The sequence below is a fragment of the Hyla sarda genome, chromosome 11, assembly GCF_029499605.1.
Source record: "Hyla sarda isolate aHylSar1 chromosome 11, aHylSar1.hap1, whole genome shotgun sequence".
Classification (NCBI taxonomy): domain Eukaryota; kingdom Metazoa; phylum Chordata; class Amphibia; order Anura; family Hylidae; genus Hyla; species Hyla sarda.
In genome coordinates this window covers 33,443,565-33,470,362 of record NC_079199.1, presented here as the reverse complement: position 1 = coordinate 33,470,362, position 26,798 = coordinate 33,443,565, and the positions used below count along the sequence as shown (strand labels likewise).

The following is a 26,798-nucleotide window of genomic DNA, read 5'->3' as shown; positions in this document are numbered from 1 at the left end:
TTCCCATTCCACACACTGCCTGGCTTCTCTGCTCTCTCGGTAGCAACTGGGTTCCCATCACCATTCGGCTTCACTGCTTTATCCTGGCACACTGGCTCCCTTAGATTTAAAAAGCTAGTTTTGTTTATTTTGCAATATTCCACCAACCAACTCTCTTCTGATCCTTTATTAAGGGATTTCTTCCAGATATCTGTGTCTGAGCAATAGGTACTATTTTTATAGTTATCTGCAGAGGTGGGTTTGGATCTGCTTCTCCTTTGTTTAACCCGGTTACTTGACCACTCTTCTGTTTGCTGCCTGCCCTGACCTGTGCATGTATCCTAACAAACTCTGTCTGTCCCTGACCTACTGCCTTTATGACTACACTTCAGTCTCAACTCTTGGTACCACATATATCTACATCAGCAGCAGCCATCAGTGATCATGCTAAGGAGAGTGCCATTGGAGTTCCCTGCTACAGTAGTTCACCCCTTCTTGCTGGGGTTAAGAGTAAAGACCAGGGGCGTATTAAACTCTGCTCCTTGCCATAGCTCCATGCTACATCTCTGCAGCACAGAGCATAAACGGGTAGGCCGCTGTTTCAGATAATCTATTGTAGTTTGGGTTTATTGTGTGCATTATGTAGGCAGGAGCTCCTATGTAATGGGGAGACAAGCGTCAACATCCTTGTCACATCAGCTTTAAACAGAATATGTTGCGTAAATATCTCTTAACTGTATCGTATGTTGCCAAGGAAACATAAAGACTTTGCAAGTACAAGGACTGACAAGTAGAATTTTTCTATTTAAAAAGTATTTCCTACCATGGAAACCAGGAAAGCACTGAAATGAGCTCTGTATCACATTACAGAGTTTTGTATGGTTGTACGCAGTGCTGAGTCATATTGGACAATGACAATAGATGTGTGGTAGGCAGAAGTTTGGCGTGTATGTAGACTGTTGGGTGATGTGACTGAGGGGAATGTTTGTGACACTAGAAATGTTAACCTACCACACTCCAAGGTAAAGCGATTGCTGGTGCAAATCCCCGGGTAAAGAATACCTTCAATGCAAGGTTAAGGTTGTGGTGTCCCAGCACAAGTGACTGTCCCGTGGTTGTGTACTGACACGGGCAGCCTGACAGCACAGGGTGTTGGGCCCACTGATGTTCTTTGGCATATCAATTATTTAAATATTGTAAAGTAAGAATAATATATTTTTCTTACATTTATTTTGTTATAATTCCATGCATGTCATTTTAATGTTACTATGCCTTTAAAAATGTGAGTAGTGAACCCTATGTGACCATGTGAGCCAATGAGACCCCAAAAGTCCCCTCTGTATAATGATGTACAGGGGAGGAGTTAGTCTAGTACTGGACATTAGCCTGTCTAGTTCCATCCAGGCTCCTGAGCAACAGCTAAGCTCAGGTGTGCTGTGTCGTCCGTCCTAAGCAGAGGCCTACTTCAGTTTCAAGTTTACTACTAGTCATCCTACAAGTGTCAATTTAGGGTAGATTACATGCCCCTGCAGAATAGTGTACAGTGCCTTGGAAGGACCCTATCTACCAGAACCACAAATTCTACACATCCGTCTGGGGAAAAACACCACAAGTCTCAGAACAGCAACAAGGATCACAAGGGGTACACCACACTCTCACACTAAGGCCAGCTGTTTGTGTAATGCCTAGCTTCACAAGCTCAGTAAAAGCAGTTAACCGTAACCAGACATTGGTGTGTTTATTTGCTTATCCTGTCTGGGCCAGGAAGACTGCCTCCCACCTTCAGACCGTGGATCGGATAAACGGTGCCCTGGTGTCACAAAGTGGTCAAGGTAGGTCTACTAGCACCCAGTGGCCGACACAAGGTAACCACTTGAACTTTACTAGAACAATTGCAGGAGCATACTACAAACAGTTCAGTTCAGTAGAAGTGCAATTGCAATGAACGATGCAGTAAGAAACCACAGTTGCGTTACAAGGCTTTCTGGGACTAGATGTGACTAGACTTGACTTGACTTGAATACACTTGATTTGATTTGGGAGCTGACTAACACTATGTTGTACTGCTTCACAGTAGGGAATCCAGTTTTGGTGCTTACCGCCAGGGTGGACTTTAGTGGACAGGAACGGCCAAAGGATCTTCACCCCTCTATTCTTGGTTGCTATGGGGCCTGAGAGATTATTCCATTTCAGTAAACCTCCTTTTGAATTATACATCAACTGATTTTAGCAGTGCCTCTGTTTAAGTAATGATTTCCTGTGTCCACTTGACCTGGATTGTTGACCCTGAACCTGCGGAACATACAGTAGCTGATAAGTACTGCATCCCCATGAGCCCATGTGAGGTATACCTGACTGAGTGCCATCCATCTTATAGTAAACAAAAAAATAAATGAATAATAATAATAAAAAAAAAAATAATATATATATATATATATATATATATATATATATATATTTATATACACACACACAGCGGGTTGTAATATAGTATAAAGAAATCCATAAATATACCATAAGCACAGAGGCCAAAATGATGAGTGTCTATGAATATGTTTATCATATATGTCAGGAGCTTTCTTAGTGTAAATGGCAAACAGACACTGTTAACACAGTAAGAAAAAAATCCTTGGAGGAAACGGGGGTGTTGTCTTTTGGTTGTTACTGTTGTATATTTTTTCCATACTTTTTTAGACTGGACCTTAAGTCATCAGCCTGAACAGCAGCCATGTTATATCATCTTGTATGCATTACGATCAATACCTTTTACATTTCAAATAGTTATTCTCCTTCTTGTGGAACTGCGGTTCCAGTTGTTATACAGGTTAACAGTGTTTACATCAATGATCATCTTTACTGTGTTGGTAAATATACCATTTATGTTAGTTCTGTAATATTTGTCTTATCATCATATTCTACATATTTTCAGGGAAAACCTTTGTCAGCAAGTCAATGTTGCTTATTTGCTGGCTTCCGTTCATTGCAAATCCCAAAAAATGAAATAGTTTGCACATATTCATATCTGTCCACTAGATGGCAGCAAGGTAAAGGTAATGACAATAAATATCTTGTTCACTAGGTGGCAACAAGGTGAACATGAAGTGTTAGGATGTTGTCCCTCAGTGTGGGACTTAAAACTAAGATAAAGACACACGTGTCGTATTTTGCTGCTGCATATTTTCCTACTTATTGAAGTCAGTAGGTAGCAAAATCAGCTGCAAAAAATACCCAGCAAATTAATGCATGTGTGACCCTTAACACTAAATTGTCAAGAAAAATGTTTATGTGGTGTTGGATGTTGTAATGTGTAATAAACATATCATGACGCCAGGGCGTGGTTGACCTATGCACTACCTGAGGTAGGCCAGCTTTACCTGTGCCAGGCACGGGGCAAATAATCACTCCGACGTAAGGTTACGGTTAACTGGCTTGCTTTACTGTGGTTGGAAAGATGGTACAATCCGTTACAGCTCAGATTAGCGTGAAGGAGTTGCAGGGTGAACTAAAGGAAGCTTATCGGCTAGGCCTCAGTCCTCCTTTCAGATCCACCTCACCGACAGAAGGAGAAGAAAGGGAAAAATAACTAAAACCACAAACCTGTGCTCCTCTGGTTGTCACACCCAGCCAGCCAGTCACCGTCTCCAGTAGGACTCTATCAATAGCAGAAGTGGGGGTGACTGAAGCACAAATAACTGGGAAGAGGTCCCATAATATGGGAGAGGGCTTAGTTTGCTCTATAATGGGTTGTCTCCAGAAAGGCAAGCCAAGGTCTCCAGATAGTCACAAACTTTTCATTACGACCTGAGGAATCTGCTATCAGTTCCTCCATGTGACAGATAAAAAGTATCTCTGTGTACCAGTCTGTTACGGTTGGGGGGGGGGGGGGTGTAGTTTTCCAGCGCCTAGGTATCACCGTGCGTGCTGCCATCAGAAGAAAGTGAGCTAAGACCCTAGAAGAAGTCTTCCGGGACGTCGGAAGGATAGTCAGGAGCAGCACTTTCGGATCGTTTGGGTACACAACCCAAGTAATAGTCACATTGCGGTACACTACCACAGTCCAAAAGGGGGAAAGAAGAGGGCAAGACCACCAGATATGTGACATCGTGCTGCATTCCTCCCCACAGCGCCAGCACAAATCAGAGACAGCGGGGTACATTCTGTATAAGACTATGAGCACCCTATACCTTCTAGAGAGAAGTTTAAAGTTCACTTAAAACTTAATCTACAGGAAATCGATAATTTATGACACATAGTGAAGGCCACGGACCAATCCGATGGGGAAAAAGCTATAGGTCAGAGATACCACTCTGGAAGTCGGAGAGGAGGAAGCGCACAGCTTGTCGAAGGGGAGAAGGGGCCTAGCTAATCGCAATCTTCCACCCTCTGACTCAACAAAATGTTTAAGTTGGAGATATTGCAAATGCCTAGCCGGGGTGCGAAGATGTTCCAGGACTAAGACCTCAGAGGGACGGAGCAGTGTTCACTCCAAGAATCCCTGTAGTGGTAGGGCAGGAGGGTCTGAGAGACTGAGGAAAGAGGTGGGATTCCCGGTGGGTATCGGCGATCCCCTAAGACGGGTGTCAACGGACCATCAGGGGAGAAGAGCTGTGTGTTGGAGAGATAGCATTTGAGGGTCGTGACTAGTTCCCACTGTCTCCGCCCAATGTTTCGAGGAGCGACCATGGAAAAAATCCAGGAACCGTGTCAGTGAGGCTGCGATATTTGAAGCCCTTCAGTCTGGGACCACCCACTTGCTTCTTTCTGGTGGATGTCAGTTTAAAGATTCTCGATGGTCGCCCTGCCCAAACAAAAGAGCGGATCATCTTATCCAGCCTCCTAAAGTAGATGAGGGGAAGGGCAAGGGGGACAGCCTGAAAGAGGTAGAGTAGACAGGGGAGGATGTTCATCTTCAGGGAATTAGCTCTTCCAAGCCAAGAAAAAGTCCCAGTCGACCATTTCACTAAGTCCCTCTCTAGGGTTGAAATTAGGGGTAGAAAGTTTAGAGCGTAACTGTCATGTGGGTTAGCAGGAACATACACACCAAGGTATTTAATAGACTTGGGGGACCAACAAAATGGATGGTCATGTTGTATATCACGTTGTATATTCAATACCACGGTTTCGGGGAGAGTAATGTTCATCGCCACGCTTCTGGCCATGTTAATTTTTTGATTGCTGAAGTGGGAGTAGAGTCTGGGGGCTCGTACGATCGCAGGTAGGGAAGTACTAGGAGAAGAAATTCAAAGGAGGAGATCATCCGCAAAAGCTAAACAGAAGTGCCTGCTCCCCCCCACTTGGAAGCCCTGAAGTACAGGGTCCCACCGGAAGGCATTCAGGAGATGCTCCATACAAAGAACATAGAGAAGGGGGGAGAGCGGGCAGCCCTGCCTTGTTCCGTTGCGGATGAGGATGGGAGAGGAAAGGGATCCGTTGACCCGCACTTGCGCCTGCGGGTCATGACACAGGGCAGCTATGTGACCCATCATTGAGGGGCCAAGACCTATCTTCACCAAGAAGGCCTCCATGAACCTCCAACTCACCCAACAAAACGCCTTTTCGGCGTCTAGAGAAAGGAGCATTAATGGTGGGCGACGGGTTGTAGCCCGATGTACACTGTATTGTTGCGCACCTCACGTTAGCGAACAAAGCATGATTGATCAGGGTGAATCAGAGACCCAAGGACCGCCGCCAAACAGTCCACTAGGAATTTAGCAAAAAGCTTTGCATCCGTGTTGAGGAGAGAGATTGTTCGATAACTGGCCCTAAGATTTGGGTCTTGACCTTCTTTAGGTATGACTGTAATGTGTGCACTCAGGGAGGCTGAAGGGAAACCCGAGTCAGGTGTAATACTATTAAAGGTCTGGTCAGGAGGGGAAGTAGTTCAGTTGTCAGTGTTTTGACAATTTCCCAGTGTACCCATCGGGCTCTTGGCTGATGGCAATCTAGAAACCGGTGACCACGGTGACGGAGGGTTGTCGGGGGGTGAAGGGAGAGTGTAAAGATCGGTATAATATTGTTCAAAGGTCTTTAAGATGTCGCTCATGAGGAAGCTCTTTCCACCCCCTGGGGTACAGTTGGACGGAATATACAAAGCAGCCCTTTTGTCTCGGAGAGCCCTAGCTAGGTACCTCCCAGGTTTATTACCCCGTTCGTAAAAAAGGATTGGGAGCACCTCTATTTAAATTGTTTATATTTGCCATTTAGCAGGGTGTAGATGTCATGTCGCTTCTTAACGAGGTCCCGCAATGTAGGCTCCAGAAGAGTCTGTTTATGTAGGGCCTTTAACACATTTAGTGTCTCAAACAGACGCTGCAACTTAGCCGTATTCGCCTTTTTGAGGTGCGAGCCGTGTTTAATCAACACTCCTCTCAACACATATTTGAGTGCTTCCCACTGTACCGGGAGGGGGGTTAAGTCAGCAGCGTGATCACTCCTAAAATGAGCAATCGCAGCCTTTAGATCTGAGAGGCAGAGAGAGTCAAGTAGCAGGGACTCTTTAATCCCTGTCAGTTGGGTGCTGGAGACACCACACATCACACAACTGTAATGAGTGAAGAAGTCGCCAGAGCTAGCCGAGTGCTGTGTGGACATGTCCAGCAAAGGTTGTAAGGGAGTGTTAAAGTCACTGCTAAGCAGCAACATGCCCTGGGATAAAGAGGACAAGTCCTCTAGTGCACACGTTAGAAAGGAGACCTGAGCATTGTTGGGGAATATATATAGTCATGACTGTCCCCACCTGATCCAGGACCAGGCCTCGTACATATAGGTACTCAATTTCAGGGTCAGAGCGAGCTTCTTGCACACTGAAGAGTATCGTGCGTTGAAAACCGATCGAAACCTACCTCGAGTTTGAGTCTGGGTTAGAGTTATGGTACCAGGTGGGAAAGTAGTGACTAATTCTATCGGGAACATGGTCCATTTTAAAATGAGTCTCCTGGAGATATAAAATGCCAACCTTCTGCTTATCCATATGGTACAGAATCTGTGACCTCTTCTCTGGGACATTGAAACTCTGTACATTCAGGGTGGCCAGTTTCACATCAGTCATACTCACAAAGGTTGGTGTTACGCCTAGCGCTCCAGGTCCCCGCTCCTCCCCGGAGCGCTCACGGCGTCTTTCTCCCTGCAGCGCCCCGGTCAGTCCCGCTGACCGGGAGCGCTGCACTGTCATGGCCGTCGGGGATGCGATTCGCACAGCGGGACGCGCCCGCTCGCGAATCGCATCCCAGGTCACTTACCCGTCCCGGTCCCCTGCTGTCTTGTGCTGGCGCGCGCGGCTCCGCTCTCTAGGGCGCGCGCGCGCCAGCTCTCTGAGACTTAAAGGGCCAGTGCACCAATGATTGGTGCCTGGCCCAATTAGCTTAATTGGCTTCCATCTGCTCCCTGGCTATATCTGATCTCCTCCCTTGCACTCCCTTGCCGGATCTTGTTGCCTTGTGCCAGTGAAAGCGTTTAGTGTGTCCAAAGCCTGTGTACCTGAACTTCTGCTATCCATCCTGACTACGAACCTTGCCGCCTGCCCCCGACCTTCTGCTACGTCTGACCTTGCCTCTGCCTAGTCCTTCTGTCCCACGCCTTCTCAGCAGTCAGCGAGGTTGAGCCGTTGCTAGTGGATACGACCTGGTTGCTACTGCCGCAGCAAGACCATCCCGCTTTGCGGCGGGCTCTGGTGAAAACCAGTAGCCTCTTAGAACCGGTCCACTAGCACGGTCCACGCCAATCCCTCGCTGACACAGCGGATCCACAACCCGTAAGCCGAATCGTGACAGTTGGTAAGCTAGATGGCGGCAGTGACTTAGGTCAGGCATGCTGAGGGTTGACCAGTGAGCCTCAAGTTCTGTAAAAAGAACAAAGAAAGCACAAATCAGTAAAGGAATAAAAAACAATAACCGTTTAAATCGCAAAACAAGCGAGTGAGACCGGGCACTACATGATATGGAAACCCTAACTAACAAAGAATTGGGTAATAGAAAGGGACAGTAAAACAACGTCCAAGGCCATGAGTGGGTCCTATACAGTGCCAAGTGTGGACATGGTCATTGGGGGAGAGGGGGGAGGGTACCAGAACTAAAACAATGGGAGACTATATGAGTGTGGGAAGAGTTTGCCTAAAACGAGTCAGAGGACGGCCAATCGGGGTAAGGGCGCCTGGTGGCTGTTCTCTGCAGGGCCCCAGGAGCCTGAAGAGGCGCATAGAGGTCCTGTAGGAAGCCAGTCCAGTCTGGGAGAGATAAGGGCGGAAGGTTGAGAGTCTTTAAGAACTGAGGCAGATCTTCATGTACTCGGAGAGAAGCCGTAGCGTTTCCCGAATCTACATGTAGTGCAAATGGGAAGCCCCATCGATAGGATATGTCAGTACCAGAACTAAAACTATGGGGAGGTGAGTGTGGGAAGAGTTTGCCTAAAACGAGTCAGGAGACAACCCAAGTCCCATAAACTGGACGTCAGGACTTCAGCAAAGTAGGTCAGTTCTCAGTTGACCGGCCATCTGAACGGTGTCACAACCTCATCTGGTTCTGTGGCACCTGCCAATCCGGGTGAGGGCGCCTGGTGGCTGTTCTCTGTGGGGCCCCGGGAGCTTGTAGAGGAGCATACAGGTCCTGTTGGAATCAGTCCAGTCTGGGAGAGATAAGGGCGGAAGGTTGAGAGTCTCTAAGAACTGAGGCAGGTCTCCAGGTACTCGGAGGGAATCCGTAACGTCTCCCAAGGCTACATGTAGTGCAAATGGGAAGCCCCATCGATAGAATATGTGACTGTCCTGGAGAATATGGAGTAGGTTATTAGAGCCCTCTGATGAAGGGTACGCCTGGACAAATCCGGATAAATTTGAATGGTGGCTCCATCAAAGTCCATATCCCCCTTCTGGCGCACTTTCTGCATTAGCTGTTTTTTCAATGCATATCTGTGTATCCAACAGATGATCTCTCTCGGATGGGCAGAGCAGAAACCTTTTATTAGGAATGTGCATTGTTTGTAGGGATTGTAGGTATCCCAATGATATATAAATAAGCAGTAACCTTGTATAATAGAAGGATATACCAAACACAATGGCACAGCACTCCAGATTTTTTTTGTCCCAGATGCATTGTTTCAATGGAACCTTTTTCGAGTATAGTGGTAGCGGTACATCGTTTCAGTGTTTCTGCACGTAGCGGCGTATTGCCGCACCGAGCAGGCACATGTAAAGCCAGCATATAGAGGTTCGTTCAGACGAGCGGATTTGCAGCGGATTTTACGCTGCAGATCCGCCGCTGAAGGACCTCTATATGCTGGCTTTACATGTGCCTGCTCAGAGCGGCACTACGCTGCTACGTGCAGACACAATGAAACGATGTGCGAGTCGCTGCGCATGTGCGGTGTACTCGCACACATCGCGGCCTCTCCCCCTGCTCAATGAGCTGTCGTGATGTGCGAGTATACTGCGCATGCGCGGCGACTTGCACATCGCAGTGTGTCTGCTCGTAGCGGCGTATTGCCACTTCGAGCAGGCACATGTAAAGCCATCATATAGGAGGTACTTCAGTGGCGGATCCACAGCGAAATACGCTGTGAAAATCCGCTCGTCTGAACGTACCCTAATAATTTATTTTTATCAATTAACAAAATAAGTTAATGAACAGAAGAGAAATCTAAATCAAATCAATATTTGTTTTCACCATCTTTTGCCTTCGAAACAGCGGTCATACATCATGGTAAGACAGAGCACAGAAACGAGACATACTGCTGTAGAGGTGGGGAATTGACAATCTGGTCCTGTGGACCCCTTTAGGCTGTGTTAACAATACGGAATCTCCAGCCGGAATTTCTGCCAGAGATCCCAAGGTCGTCCATTCTCACCATAGATGACAATGCATTATTTCTGAGCGCAGGGACCTGGCGTCACCCTCAGGATTTCCACCATAGATTCTGTGGTGTGAACCCGGCCTTATTGTGTTTTATGATATGTGCCACACATTCCATTTTTATGTTTGACTGGTTCTAATGAGCTTAGGAAAATCTATATTTTTTTCTTCTAAAATATCAAATAAACCTTAACACAATTGCCATTTCTTGATATTGGTAAGCCTGAAGGAAAACTCAAGTTTGCACTATGTATTGAATCTTTATAAAATTCTAATGATCTTTGTAGATGATTTGCTTTACTTGTGACAATGACCCTCATTTACTAAAGGAGAACCGACGGTTTTTCTCAGTTATTGCGCCCAAAAATTGCGACCAAATCTGCGCCCAAAATTTTGGTGCACAACCTACATTTTCAAAAACACTTGGAGAGTTTAATTTAACCTACAAAATGGGAGTGGTTTACTCAAAAATGGGCGTTAACCTGAAAAAAAGGGAAAAATCACTCGGAGTAATTATGAAATCACTGAAAAAAGTGTGATTTCTCAACTCTGAAAAACCGACAGCCCAGGGGTCGAGTGAAAATGGAAAAATGGAGTGTTTTTGAGGAAGGGACAGCTGACCATTGTGGTTCATGATTAAATTACTTGTTTTATACTTTAAAAGCATTTTTAACCCCTCAACGCTTTCATGATTAAATTATGTAATACATTTTTTTTAATTTATATATATATATATATATATATATATTTTTTTTTTTTATATATATATATATTTAAAAAAAACTTTTGGGTTGTTAACCCATTAACAATCATGATTGTAAAGTTACATCCTTGTGCAGAGTAACTTTACTTTATTTATTTGGTTTAATTTTTATTTTTCCAGTGCAAAACTTTTTATTCCCGTGCGACAGAATTTAATATCGTGCGACACAAAAAAAAACGACACATGCGACAGATTAGTAAATCACAAGGAAAATAAAAACGAGTACACTGAAAAAAAAAACTAACCGACACTCCAGTCTTTGTAAATGAGGGCCAATGTGTCATTCTGTTCTTCTTTTATATACGATACCATAGTTAGGCTAGCTTTCCACTTGGTTTTTTTTCTGGCAGTTTTTGGAGTACTGCCACTGCAGTTTTTGAGCCAAAGCCAGAAGTGTATTCAAAAGGAATAGGACATATAAAGGAAGGACTTAGACTTCTTCTCCCTTACGGATCCACTTCTGACTTTGGCTCCAAAACTGCAGTGGCAGTTTTCCAAAAACTGCCAGAAAAAAAACCAAGTGGAAACCTAGCCTGAGGTTAGGTTTCCGCTTGTTTTTTTTTTGGTCTAGACTTATTGGGTAACAGGGAACAATGAGACTTGCTGGGTATTTAACCACGGTCACAGTCCATTTTGGCCTTGAGGACACAGCTAATGTTTTTGTTTTTATCTTGCAGGGCATTTAACCTGTTAAGAACGCAGGGTGTACCTGTACGCCCTGCGCCTGCTCCCCTGCTATGGCCGGGCTCACGAGCTGACCATGCGTAATAGTGGGGTGGTCCTGGCGACTATCAATGGAATATTTTACTACCACACACTCTACCCCTGAAACTAAGAATGCCACACATTGTGCATTAATGTGCCCTGAATACACTGTGCCCTGAATACAATACCCCTAAATATAATATTGCCACAAACCGTACTCCTGTGTTTGATATTGCCACACTGTGTCCTTTAGTATAATACTGCCACACACTGTGCTCCTGAATATAGTACTGTCACACACCATGCTTCTGAGTATAATACTGTAATACTGCCACACACCGTGCCCATGAATATAATAATGCAACACAATGTGCCCCTGAATAAAATACTGCAACACACCCATGCTTCTGAGTATAATACTGTAATACTGCCACACACTTTGCCCAAGTATAATTCTGCCACACATATTGCTCCTGAGTGTAATACAGCATGCTTCAAAAAGAATGACCCAATTTAAACACTTAACAGTTTAGCAAGAATTAATCAGTTATTGCAGTTCAGCCTACATATAGCATTCATTTTGGTGTTGATCATTTGTCGTTGGTATAGGCAGTTTGAAAAGACTGGATGTTTGTGCAAGGGGAAAAAGTCCAGGATGACAGCGCACTTCTCAGGACAACGTAAAGAATTCGAGAGTCATTTCAGCGAACCCCACGTAAGTCTACTCACCATGCTGGCAGAGAACTTGCATTACCTCACACAACTGTGTGGCGTGTTGAGGTGAGGTTTGGCATTGAAACCTTACCAATTACAACTTGTACAAGCTCTTTGAATTGGTGATAAAAGAAAACATACAGAAGTCAGCATTGATTTAAGTGACATGGAAGATGACAGTTTTTTGCCCAGGTTAATTTTTAGTAACAAAGCTATGTTCCATTCAGGCGGTAAAGTTACCCACCATAATGTGCACATATGGGGGTTACAAAATCCCCATGAAATCAAGATTCCCCAAAAGTGAACGTCTTTTGACTTTTTTGAGGGCCACACAGTGAACAAAGAATCTTATGTTGAAATGTTGAAGAACTGTCTCTTTCCACTAATTGATGAAGATTCTGGCATGTGAAGGGCATTTGTACACCATTACGTACCATTATGTACCAAATCTCTGCTATCCTTTCAAACCATTACATAACAAACATGACCCGCTTACCATTCCCCTCTTCGCTAATTTCCAGGCCAGACACTTTGTCAAAACTTACACTAGAACCCTTTCTCTTGCTGAATGGAGACCAGTCTTTTATTACCTTATGACTTATACCATGCCCAGTAGAGGGCAAATAATGCCCTTTTACAGGTACTTACTCTCTCTTTCATTTTAAATCTACAACGAAAAAAGTCCTGTTTGCCTGGCTTCCCATGTTCATTGTTTTAGACACTAAAACCTTGCCATATATTTAAGAATTACCTATGAAACCCCTTCCTTCTACTAAATACACAGAAATGACTCTCAGGACCCTTCATAAAACGTACATATCCCCATTCATAAGTCATAAAATGGGCATTTATCTCAAACTCTTGGTTTGGTTGTGGTGGTGGGAAGGACTTTTCCCATTGTTTGTGGTCATGTGCTCTTATTTGTCCTTTTTGGCGACAAGTACCCACCTAACCAATTACGTTCCTTTTGACTCACAATTGTGATTGTTTGGCTAGATGGACACTAAGACCTATCGCTTATCTAGAAATTTACCTGGAGCGTCTAATGTATGTTAGCAGTGTCAAAATCGAACGGCCTCACTGTTGCTGGTTTGGTAGGACTGCACTATCTTCTAGCCTTTCTGGAACCAAATCAATGTATTACTTGAAACCATCTTGGGTACTAGACTTACATGGGGTTCTAGTTGTGGCTTTGCAAATGATTGGTCTGGATGATATGGAACTTTCCGATATTACGGTTTATTTAATTATTTAAAAAAATTATAGGAGGTTGGTTTTAACTACCTAAGACTCCCAATAGGTCTTATCAAATCTCAAAGCTCTGCTTTTTAAAGAGTGTAATTGAATGGAACTAAGCAGGTAAATTAAATGGCAAATTTTTTTAGCTCATGGCTGGATATCCATTATAAAAGAGTTGTCTCATGAACACAGCCCCGTGTTTAAATGGAAGCAGATCTTGCTTTGCTAAAAGCTTTGCCTGAAGGAAGTTGAGTCTGCCCAGCAGTTTTACATGGCTACCATTTATCTGAATGAGTATCCATGTAAGTGCATGAACAGGCCATGTCTAGCTATGTGGGAGCAGCTTGTACAGAGCACCTCTCTTCATCCTGGTTTATAAATAGTGTTGAGCGACATAGGCCATATTCGAATTTGCGATATTTTGCGAATACATGGACGAATATTCGTCATATATTCGCTAAATTCGCATATTTGTAATATTCACGTTTTATTTTCGTATATGCGAAAATTCGCGTATGCGAAAATTAGCATATGTGAAAATTAGCATATACAAAAATGAGCAGAAGCGAAAATTTGCATATGCAAATTTTCACACATGCAAAAATTCGCATGCCAGTCTCACACAGTAGTATTAGAGCCTTCTTACACCACACAAGCTGGAAGCAGAGAGGGGTGATCACTGTGATGTGTACTGTGAAAAAAAACTAAAAAACTAAAAAAAAACAATATTCGTAATTACGAATATATAGTGCTATATTCGCGAATATTCACGAATATGCGATATTTGCGAATAAAATTCGCATTGCGAATATTCGCGAGCAACACTATTTATAAAGGAGGATCCTGATATAACTACATGACTGTAGTAAATTCAGGTGGCCTTTGTGTTGATACACATGATAGTCATGTATAATAAATCACTAAATTCAACAATGGAAAAAAAGAAAACTATTGTGAATTATGAGCAATTCTTATAAGTGTTTATTAAACTATGATAAAACGATAGAGATTAGGAGAAAGAGCTCAATTTATAATCTATATTTCAATAAATTTACTAGCATTAAAGTCTTCCTCTTATGAAAATTTTACATATGACTATCGTGCAGCACTGTGTAAGATTTCATTTTTCAAATTGACACGTATTTCAAATTCAACGCCTAAACGCCAGAACACTCTCCCCTCCCCACAGCATATCACTTATATATATGACACAAGGCTTTTCACAATGTCCCTATTGCAGCTGTCTCCATTGTGAAACCCAGCATTATGCTATTGTATGGCACTGGATCCCGCAATGGAAATGGCTGCTATATAGGCAAAGTGGGAATCTCCATTTCATATTGCAGGTGGGGAGGAGGAAGAAGGGGCCAGTTCTGGCCTTTAGGCACCAGATCTTAAAATAGATGTAAATTTTAAAAATGACAGTGTTGCTCAAGGTTGATTCTTCAAAAAAAATGACAATAGAATTACAGGTCCACTCTAAGTACTGCTTAATTTATGAACTGTGACTTCATTTATATTATAAATATTTTTATAATTAAACATGACAAAATCAAAGTGGTAGATTTTGGCAAGACCTTGAAGTTGTAGCTTAGATAGGCTTTTGAAGTAGCCTTTGCTTATGATTTCGTTAGTTCTGGATTCATTCGGATATTCTTTAATACTTGGGTATTTAAGGTAATATGGGGCCTTTATAGATCTCAGAAGATAATCTGCATCAAGCTTTATTGTTTCAAACTTGCCATATATGTCATATTGAATGTTGCATGGGTCACAAATGTGATGCATGGGTCTCCAATGAATATCCATATTTCTTGGATCCTCCTGAAGAAGAAAGCGAACAAACTCTTCAAAAGTAACATCACTTTCAAGATTTTGAGCCCTCCTGATTTTATTCTTTATTGACCTTACAACATCTGTGTAGTAAGCCTGAGAATGAAGAATTTTATCTCTATAAGCAGAAACAAGCCTTGTGAAGGGATGACGAGAGAACATTACTTTTGTGTATTTATTTAATATCTCCTTCTGCTGGTCAACTGAGTATTCGCTTAACCTGTTTAATAATTTGTTGTTGTGGACATCTTTGTGTTTCAGGTCCTCTGGATAATGGAGAAAACCTAATTTCAGTAAAAATATTACTCTCTTCCAATTAGAGCAACCAGCTTTTGGTACTTCACAGTATATAAGCTTATGGTAGTGCTCAACAAACAGGCTTCTGGAAGCAACTGCTGAATATCTAGAATTATTCAGGTTGTTCTGGAAACACGCTGCATTCACAATAGTTCTTCGATGGTTCTGTATGTAACCTAAAAAGTAGATTAGAATAATCCAATTATTTGAAAAGTTCTACTTTGTAATTGATAGAAGATCAGCAGTTTGCCATAGTAGATTTATGAAACAAACTAATAAAAAATATTGTAGAAAAACACACCGGAGTCTACTAATTAAAATAGATGCAATGGGAAAGCCAACTACCACAGCCATATTAAAGGGGTACTCCGGTGAAAAACTTTTTTTTTTTCAAATCAACTGGTGCCAGAAAATTAAACAGATTTGTAAATTACTTCTATTAAAAAATCTTAATCCTTCCAGTACTTAGTAATTAGCTGCTGAAAACTACAGAGGAAATTCTTTTCTTTTTGGAACACAGTGCTCTCTGCTGACATCACGAGCACAGTGCTCTCTGCTGACATCTCTGTCCATTTTAGGAACTGTCCAGAGCAGCATATGTTTGCTATGGGGATTTTCTCCTACTATGGACAGTTCTTAAAATGGACAGAGATGTCAGCAGAGAGCACTGTGCTTGTGATTCAGCAGAGAGCTCTGTGTTCCAAAAAGAAAATAAATTCATTTGTAGTATTCAGCAGCTAATAAGTAATGGAAGGATTAAGATTTTTTAATAGAAGTAATTTACAAATCTGTTTAACTTTCTGGCACCAGTTGATTTAAAAAAAAAAAAAAGTTTTCCGCCGGAGTACCCCTTTAACCAGAATTAATCAGAATCCAGCTCCTATTGTGGATTTTGTTATGTAATTTAAAGGAGTATTACAGGAATTTGTTTTATCTGACTATGCTACAGGGGCTATAAAGTTAATGTAGTTCATAATATAGTGTCTACACCTGTGAATGACAGTTTTCTCACAATTCTTTTGTGATTTTTCACCCCAATATTTATTTTTAACAGCATACAAAATGACTGTTGTCTCAGATTTTTCCCAGTTTGCAATGCGGCCGAGACCTGACTCACTAGTCAGCTGATGACAGGGAGCCTGTCTGCTTCAATGGGTGGAGCGATCGCTTGGTGGGATAGAGATCAATCTGCAACAGATGTAGGCACCCTGATTGAAAACCACCGGTGTTTTTGAATGGATGCGGCTCATTTATGTTTCAATGGGTGGGGTGGCTGATGTGTGGGAGGGAGAAAAATTGAATTATGGGATTTGTAGTCAAAAAAAGAAAAGTCAAACAGGAAATTCCAGTTCACAAAAAGCTATCCACAGTGTTAAGGTAATCTCACAACATAGCCATTTGGCCCCAAGACAAGCGCAGATCCTTCCTAAGCATGTCCATTACTGTCTGCCAGGTACGTACTAAAATCACCTTATGGTGGATAACCCCTTTAAACCAGACTGGCTGCTAAGTGCATCTACTCAACTTTTTCACCTTCACCCACAGAGAAGGCAGCTGTGATTAACAGCCGCCACCACACATGAACAGTTGGGTTTGAAGCTCCTGGGCCCCATGCAATCTGCAGTAGGAACCCTATTTACTATGTACCATTTATATTATTGGTATTTTATGTAGCAAAGATAACTTTGGTGCCTCTGCTATCTAGGATCCCCTATAGATATGAGCTAATGTGGCCCATTGTGTAACTCAGTGCTGCCTTTGACTGTATTTCTCAGTTTCATCGACTAAAGTGCTGGGTATATGGCCAATAAATACTTACACTTAGTAACTGGCAGGTTATAATACTGTATTCTCTATTGGGTGACTGTTACTAGTGGGGTACCACAGGGGTCAGTCTTGGGTCCTGTCCTATTTAATATATACATTAATGACCTTGTAGAGGAGTGGAACAGTAAAGTAGCAATCTTTGCAGATGATACTAAACTCTGTAAAGTGGTAAAAACTATAGAGGACAGTGCACTGCTACACATGGATCTGGATAGGTTGGAGGTTTGGGCTGGGAAGTGGCAGATGAGATAACCCCTTTAAACCAGACTGGCTGCTAAGTGCATCTACTCAACTTTTTCACCTTCACCCACGAAGAAGGCAGCTGTGATTGACAGCCGCCACCTCACATGAACAGTTGGGTTTGAAGCTCCTGGGCCTCATGCAATCTGCAGTAGGACCCCTATTAACTATGAACCATTTATATTATTGATATTTTATGTAGCAAAGATAACTTTGGTGCCTCTGCTATCAATGAATCCCCTATAGATATGAGCTAATGGGGCCCATTGTGTAACTCCATGATGCCTTTGACTGTATTTCTCAGTTTCATCGACTAAAGTGCTGGATATATGGCCAATAAATACCAACACTTAGTATCTGGCAGGTTATAATACTGTATTCTCTATTGGGTGACTGTTACTAGTGGGATACCACAGGGGTCATTCTTGGGTCCTGTCCTATTTAACCCCTTAAGGACGCAGGGTTTTTCTGTTTTTGAATTTTCATTTTTTCCTCATCACCTTCTAAAAATCATAACACTTTCACATTAGTCATTTCACCCAAAAATCCACGGCGAAATGGAAAAAAAATTCATTGTGCGACAAAATTGAAGAAAAAATGTCATTTTGTAACTTTTGTGGGCTTCCGTTTCTACGCAGTTCATTTATCGGTAAAAATAACACCTTATCTTTATTCTGGTCCATACGGTTAAAATGATACCCTACTAATATAGGTTGGATATTGTCGTACTTCGGAAAAATATCATAACTACATGCAGGAAAATTTATATGTTAAAAATTATCATCTTCTAACCCCTATAACTTTTTTATTTTTCTGCGTACAGACCGGTATGAGGGCTAATTTTTTGCGCTGTGTTCTGAAGTTTTTATCGGTACCATTTTTGTATTAATTGGCCTTTTTGATCACTTTTTATTCATTTTTTCATGATATAAAAAGTGACAAAAAAAATACACTATTTTGGACTTTGGAATTTTTTTCCGCGCATGCCATTGACCATGCAATTTAATTAATTATATATTATTATAGTTCGGACATTTTCGCACGCGGCGATACCACATATGTTTATTTTTATTTACACAGTTTTTTCTTTTATGGGAAAAGGGGGGTGATTCAAACTTTTATTAGGGAAGGGGTTAAATGACCTTTGTTAACTTTTTTTCCCCACTTTTTTTTGCAGTGTTATAGCTCCCATAGGGACCTATAACACTGCACACACTGATCTCCCATGCTGATCCCTGCAAAGCCATAGCTTTGCACGGATCAGTGAGATAGGGGCTTGATTGCTCAAGCCTGTAGCTCAGGCTTGGAGCAATCAATCGACGATCGGACGCCACAGAGTCAGGTAAGGAGACCTCCGCCTGCGTCCCAGCTGATCGGAACATCGCGATTTTATCGCTAAGTCCCGATCAGCCCGACTGAGCTGCCGGGAAGCATTTACTTTCGTTTTCAGATGCGGTGGTCAACTGTGATCGCTGCGTCTGAAGGGTTAACAGCGCGCGGCACAACGATCGATACCACGTGCTGTTAGCCCAGAGTCCCGGCTATGATTAGCAGCTGGGACTGACCCGGTGTGATGCGGGGTCATGGCTTGACCCCGTTTTAAACACTGTGACCGGGCATAGGGCGTACAGGTACGCCCTACGTCCTTAAGGAGTTAATATATACATTAATGACCTTGTAGAGGGGTTGAATAGTAAAGTAGCAATCTTTGCAGATGATACTAAACTCTGTGAAGTGGTAAACACTATAGAGGACAGTGCACTGTTACAAATGGATCTGGATAGGTTGGAGGTTTGGGCTGGGAAGTGGCAGATGAGGTTCAACACTGATAAATGTAAGGTAATGCACATGGGGAAGAAAAATCCGGGCTGTGATTATGTATTAAATGGTAGAACACTTAGGGTTATTAAGTTTAGAAAAAAGAAGGCTTAGGGGCGACCTAATAACTATGTATAAATATATCAGGGGACCGTACAGATATCTCTCCCATGATCTATTTATACCCAGGACTGTATCTATACCAAGGGGCATTCTCTATGTTTAGAGGAAAGAAGGTTTCTAAACCAACACTGATGGGGGTTCTTTACTGTAAGAGCAGTGAGACTGTGGAACTCTCTGCCAGAGGTGGTGGAGAATGCATTTTTGGAGAATAATAACATTGCTAGTTATGGATACTAGATTTATAGGGACAGAACGTTGATCCAGGGATTTATTCTGATGCCATATTTGGAGTCGGGAAGGAATTTTTACTTCTCGTATGAGTTTTTTTTTTGCCTTCCTCTGGATCAGCTCAGTAGGGACTCATTAGGGTTATAGGTTGGACTTGATGGACTCTGGTCTTTTTTCAACCTTATGAACTATGTTACTATGTTATGAACTATGTAAGATTTTCTTACCAGCCAAATTGTCTTGTTGCATAATGTAAAGGTGATATATAAGTGTCAAAAGTGAGTACAGCATCAGGATACACAAACATAATTTCTTTGGAGGTTTCCAAAAGATGTAGCATTCATAGGGTGGCATACACTTCTTAATACACTCCATGAATCTGTAATTAAAATCAAGAGAAAAAGAAAAAAATGCATTTTTTATTGCACAGATACAGATATACAGGTTGTCCCCAATGCAAGTCAGTAATAGCAAACATTTACATAGTCCAGAGTTAGTGTCTAAGACTGTGTCCACACATTGCTGTGTTGTCTGTGTTTAGTGCGATATGTGGACACATCCTGCGTAAACAAATCTGTGATTTGTTTATGTAGTTATTTGACTATATATGAAAAAAAAATAGTTTAATCCAAAGCCTTCTAAACACTGACTGAGCTCCTATCTATTAGAACAGGATAAGCTATACAGTGGCAAAATACCACAGAGTCTATGGCTGTAGACCGAAGAGACTATCTTGAGAACAGTGACATTGTAGAAGAGCTTTACACCTTTCCTAGTATATTAGAAAAAGACTTTCTTAGGCTAAGTTTCCACTTTTTATTTATTTATTTTTTTAAACGCCAAATCTGCCGCATGGCGTTTTTTCTATGAAAAAAAACACTGCGGCCAGATGTTAGTTGCAAGTCAATAGGAAAACGCAAAATGCCTTTACCACTTGGCGTTTTTCAGTTTGCCATTTTTATTTTTTTTAAATCCTTTTGGCATTCAGTATGCAGTAATTTTTCCGCCATGATGTCCCGTCACTGTATAACGTCCATAATGAATTACAGGCATATACGGGTGCAAACAGGCAGTTACAAAATCCCATAGGCTGCAATGCGATTTAGTCTCGGCCGTCAGGGGTTTTGTAACGGCAGGTTTTTGCCGAAAATCATGACGGAACATGCGACGGAACTTCAAATCACTAGTGTGAAAAGAGCGTAAAGCTTTCCCAACTTTCAGAGGCTTACTATAATTTTCTGGAAGCCGAACTGAGGTTGGAAGAGCTGAAACAAGCGGTTAAAGTCTCCTCTAATAATAAAACACCCGGTGTAGATGGCTTTCCAGTAGAAATATATAAGAAATATGGTGAAGTTCTTTTACCAAAACTTTTGGAACTTTTTAATCAATCATTTGTTGATGGCTGTTTACCTTCATCAATGCGGGAGGCTATTATAGTGTTTATATTGAAAAAGGGTAAAGACCCCACAGACCCCGCTTCTTACAGACCAATTTCTTTGCTGACAAGTGATGTAAAGTTATTGGCTAAGGTTTTAGCAATGCGCCTAAATAAAGTTGTGGCTAAGCTGGTCCATTCAGACCAAACTGGCTTTATACCAACTAGATTGACAGCAACAAAAATTAGGCGTCTCTTTTTGAGTTTACAGGTGCCTCCCGACTCCCCCAAAGATAGGGCCATATTTGCCTTAGATGCACAAAAAGTATTAGATTCAGTAGAATGGCCCTGTCTTTGGGCGACTCTGGAGGCAACGGGATTTGGCCCAAAGTTTATCGCTTGGATCCGATTGTTATATAAAGATCCAACTGCACGGATTAGGGTAAATGGACAGCTCTCTCAAATTTTTCCATTGCACCGCGGAACAAGACAGGGCTGCCTATTGTCCCCGCTGTTATTCACAATTGTTATGGAGCCGTTGTCAGAATTTATCTGGGGTAGTTCGGAGAAAACAGGTTTTCAGTATGGAGAGTACCAAAATAAGATCTCGTTATATGTGGATGATGCTCTGCTGTTTCTGAATGATATGGGGCCATCACTTAGAGCAGTTATAGAGGGGTTTACCCACTTTAGCAGGCTTTCGGGAATTGCTATACACTGGGACAAATCATACTTAATGCCATTGGATAGAGTGGTTTCCCATGTACAGGTGAATGATAAATTAAGTATAGAATGTGCTAAATTAAATATCTGGGTATAGAAATAACATCTATTTTTGACAATGAAAAGTTAAATATAATACCTCTGCTTAACTGTATTAAGAATAAAGGTACTGCCAGGCGGAAACTAGGTCTATCCCCGGTGGGAAGAATAAATCTTATTAAAATAATTGTGATGCCACAGCTGTTATATTTTTTATACAACTCCCCCATATGGCTTGCATTTGGGCTTTTTCAGAGGATCAATAGTCAATTCCGCGATATGATTTGGAACGGGCAAAAACCTAAATAAAAATTAGAATACTTACAGCGTCAGAAACAGGAGGGAGGTCTGGCTTTGCCCAATCAATGGCTGTATTTTTTTAGCAGCTCAGTCTCAGCAACTTAGTGGCTGGGATAACTCAGACCTCCCTAATCCAGACATGGCCATTATAGCAAGAGCGCTATCCTGTAATAACTTAATTATGGCCTTGGAGAGAAATGCTTTCTAAATGGAAAAAACATTCTTCCCTTCCAACTTTTAATTTAATACATAAAATATGGTCTAAAATAAAACAAATAAGGGAGGTGGGCAAAATTAATGAATATAGTCCATTATGGGAGAATCCACTGCTCCCAGAAAAAAACAAACTGGAAGGTTTTGACAATTGGAGAAGGCTGGGAGTGAATTGGGTAAAAGATCTTTTTAAATTGGACAGCTTTCGCTCTTTTAGGGATTTCCAAGAGGATTTCCAGATACCTGCTGAAGCGTTCTTTAAATATTTACAACTGAGGCATGCAACTGCTGCTCAGCAAAAGCAAATCTCCCTAACTGCAACAAGTGACCCGGTATTAGATCTAATAATAAAGGATTGGAAGCAGGGAGGGCTTATTTCTAGAATATATCAACTATTAGCTATAAAGGGCTCTGTGCAGTCGGTACCGGCATTTCTTAAATGGCAAACGCAGGCAAATATTAGCGAGGAACAGTGGAAAACTGTCCTTAAAAATATTCCAATCTTAGCACTAGGAGAAGGGGCAAGATTAACACAGTTAAATATTGCATATAGGTCCTATAGAACCCCGGCCCTCTTTAAAATTGGGTACCGAAAAGATGCAAAATGCCCTCGTTGCTCACAAGACTCTGATATTACTCTGGAATACATTGGGTCTATGTGGGAAATTGAAATACCCTTAGAAATAAAAATATGTACTGTATACTGGAATACCTGGATAATTTAAATATAGTAGCTCATACTAAAATAGCTTTAGGTAGACTGTTATATAATGCGAGAAAATTAGTTACTCAACTCTGGAAAGATACAAAACCGTCAACTAAGAAGCATTTTATTAAGAAGATGGAGAAGGTTGTGGCATGGGAGAGAGCGATATATTTAAAAAGGGGACTAGCAGATAAATGTATTTTGATCTGGAGTAATTGGATAAATAGAAGATGTGCCAGTCTCGAATCCTGAGAGGGCGGGGGATTCCCCTTTTTTGTGTTTTTGGAAACTTTTGGGCAATGTAGATAGCTGTGTTGAAAGCCTGTAATAATATAAATTTAAAGGATTGTTAATTCAATTAATTATTGGTCTATGTTTGCTGTAAATTGAAGATGTTTATTGTCTTAAAATCTTGTTACCGTATATACTCGAGTATAAGCCGACCCGAGTATAAGCCGAGACCCCCTAATTTCAACCCAAAATCCCAGGAAAAGTTATTGACTCGAGTATAAGCCTAGGGTGGGAAATACCTCATCCCCCCTGTCATCATCCAGACCCGTCATTAACATCCTCATCATCATCCCCTTGTCATCATCCCACACATCCCCCCTTCATCATCCCCTTATCATCCCACACATCCCCCCTTCATCATCCCCTTATCATCCCACACATCCCCCCTTCATCATCCCCTTGTCATCATCCCACACATCCCCCCTTCATCATCCCCTTATCATCCCGCACATCCCCCCTTCATCATCCCCTTATCATCCCACACATCCCCCCTTCATCATCCCCTTATCATCCCGCACATCCCCCCTTCATCATCCCCTTATCATCCCACACCCCCCCTTCATCATCCCCACCCCTCTTCATCATCCCCACACCCCCCCTTCATCATCCTCTTCTCATCATTCGCCCTCAGTGGTCTTCAACCTGCGGACCTCCAGAGGTTTCAAAACTACAACTCCCAGCAAGCCTGGGCAGCCATCGGCTGTCCGGGCTTGCTGGGAGTTGTAGTTTTGAAACCTCCGGAGGTCCGCAGGTTGAAGACCACTGCGGCCTTCAACATCATCCAGCCCCCCTCTCACCCCCTTTAGTTCTGAGTACTCACCTCCGCTCGGCGCTGGTCCGGTCCTGCAGGGCTGTCAGGTGGGGAGGTGGTCCGGGCTGCTATCTTCACCGGGGGCGCCTCTTCTCCGCGCTTCCGGCCCGGAATAGAGGCGTTGCCTTGACAACGACGCAGAAGTACGTTAGCAATGAACGCACCTCTGCGTCGTTGTCACGGCAACGTGACTATTCTGAGGCCGGGCCCGAAGCGCTTAGAAGAGGCCTCCCCGGTGAAGATAGCAGCCCGGAACCAGTATCCCACCGGACCACCTCCTCACCGGACAGTCCTGCAGGACCGGACCAGCGCCGAGCGGAGGTGAGTACTCAGAACTAAAGGGGGTGAGAGGGGGCTGGATGATGTTGAAGGCCGCAGTGGTCTTCAACCTGCGGACCTCCGGAGGTTTCAAAACTACAACTCCCAGCAAGCCCGGACAGCCGATGGCTGCCCGGGCTTGCTGGGAGTTGTAGTTTTGAAACCTCTGGAGGTCCGCAGGTTGAAGACCACTGCGGGTGGGGGAGTTCACTCGAGTATAAGCCGAGGGGGGTGTTTTCAGCACGAAAAATCGTGCTGAAAAACTCGGCCTATACTCGAGTATATACGGTATGTTATGAAAGGATCAATAAAAAAATTTAAATAAAAATGAAGTAAAAAAACATAATTAAAATACATTACTAATAAAAGGTTTCACAAAATTAATTATAAAAATTATTTTATTTTTACTATTAAATTGCCCTTTTATAAATTTTTTATATTGTGGGCTACATTTTTAGGTCCCTGCTTGCTTACATAAATTGGTCCCTGTTAAAAATGAATACAAATTTTGTTCTAAAAAAAAAAAATTTCCTTAAATACAATTTTTTCCATCCCTACTGCATCCTTATATATATATTTTTTTTGGTACCCAACAAAATTCTTAAAAAAACACCGAAGGGGCCAAAAATGCAATTTCCACGCAAAGAGAAAAACGCAAGACAAAACACCAAGTGGAAACTTAGTCTTACACATTTTAAATTTCACAACCTTCTTTTATGTATGTGCATGACATTTACTACACATCCCTCACTTTTGGGAATTTCAACACAAAAAAAAATGGAAAAATTTACTACACATTAGGACCAATAATAGATCCTCCCTTTGTCTTCAGTGAGTGTGCCATTTAGGGATTGGGGCATGAGAGAGGGGTGCATTGTAGGGGTCACCCCTACAGTCTTGTGATAGTATAGCAAGGGGCTTGGTGGTGACCGCCTCCCTAGAGAAGATGTTGCAGAAATAAATGCCACAATACTTGAAATGCAGAGGTACAGATGCTTGGCTGTTACAGGAACATCTATATACAAGGTGCAGAGATCTTGACAGCTCTTGCTCAGAGACTCAAACTTATTGTTGCACTTCCAATCCCTACCTTATTGAATTCAGCATACGCAGTAGGGTTGATTTATTATTGCAAATGCACCAACATTCTGGTGTAATTTGCACCAAAAACTGTCTGATATGATTTCCCCCACATTTAGAAGGCATTTAATCACCTCATAGACACTTTTCCCCCTTAATAAGTAGGTTTGGCATAGATGAAAAGCTGTGGTTTCATATGGCAAAAAAAAAAAATTCTGGGACAACATTTTGGAGTAATGTAGTCAAACTAATAAATATTCTTTATTTAGACCAGAGAATCTAAAGATGTGCCAAACTTTTCATACAAAAAAAAAGACACTAGTTACTTTGTATGTCTGTCACTTTCTCTTTCCGCCCTTACACACATCTGTGCTTCAGAAGCCATCTGTCCTCTGCTCCTGGTGGGAATCGCATGGTGTTACACACTTTTTCATGGACCACACAGCTCTTGTAGGAAATGGCCGGTTGTATAGACTTTAACAACTCAGTTTTTCCTTTCAGGAACACAACACTTGAATTTGGCCAAGACTATTCAGCGATTCTGCTTTCTGCTCTGAAGCCTTCTTACAAGACCACTCTCTGCACAGCTCACCATACTTCTCCTGCACACCTCTTTTTTAACTTAATGCCACACGGCAGGGCCCACACGGGCAGGGCCCGTGACCGTCGCATACTCCTCTTAGCATCAATCGGCAACATGCCTATGAAGTAATTTGGGAAGGCCTTTGCAACGTACACATGAGCGACATTGTGCTTTGGAGCAAAATTCACTGGCACAGTGTCTTTTAACCACTTAACGACCCAGGGCATACCTGTACGCCCTGAGTCTTCATAGCAGGTCGGGCCTTGCCTCTAACAATGACCGGGACCCGTGGCTAATAGCACGCGGCACTGATCGTGGTGCAACGCGCTATTAACCCTTTAGACGCGGCGTTCAAAGTTGATCGCCGCGTCTAAAGTGAAAGTAAAGTACTCCCGGCTAGCTCATTGGGCTGTTCGGGACCGCCGCGGCAAAATTGCAGCGTCCCGAACAGCTGGAGGACACAAGGAGGGTCCCTACCTTCCTCCTGCGTGTCCGATTACCGAATGACTGCTCCGTGCCTGAGATCCAGGCATGAGCAGTCAAGCGGTAGAATCATTGATCAATGGTTTCCTATGAGATGACAATGATCAATGTAAAAGATCAGTGTGTGCAGTGTTATAGCCCCCTATGGGAGCTATAACATTGCAAAAAAAAAGTAAAAAAAAAAAAAAGTTAATAAAGATCATTTAACCCCTTCCCTAATAAAAGTTTGAATCACCCCCCTTTTCCCATAAAAGAAAAACTGTGTAAA

General features: G+C 42.4%; 2 protein-coding genes across 4 annotated transcripts in view; one reads left to right on the top strand and one right to left on the bottom strand.

Annotated features, from left to right (window-relative positions):
• The window catches only part of FNTB (farnesyltransferase, CAAX box, beta), a 393,966-nt gene that overhangs the window by 41,247 nt on the left and 325,921 nt on the right, over positions 1–26,798 (top strand). Inside the window, exons 3-4 of one of the 3 annotated variants that reach the window (XM_056546788.1) lie at positions 1,744–1,811; positions 11,899–12,004. The exons of 1 other annotated variant lie outside the window; for it this stretch is intronic. In XM_056546788.1, the coding sequence (XP_056402763.1) occupies positions 1,744–1,811; positions 11,899–12,004 (174 nt within the window). The remainder of the gene's footprint in view (positions 1–1,743; positions 1,812–11,898; positions 12,005–26,798) is intronic. One more of the 3 variants, XM_056546791.1, reaches the window with a different exon arrangement.
• On the bottom strand, positions 14,582–19,946 carry LOC130295737 (carbohydrate sulfotransferase 8-like). Its single transcript, XM_056546801.1, has 2 exons — positions 19,836–19,946; positions 14,582–15,548 (listed from the first exon to the last, which is right to left on the bottom strand). The coding sequence occupies exons 1-2, from the start codon at positions 19,897–19,899 to the stop codon at positions 14,722–14,724; spliced, it is 891 nt and encodes a 296-aa protein (XP_056402776.1). The 5' UTR covers positions 19,900–19,946; the 3' UTR covers positions 14,582–14,721.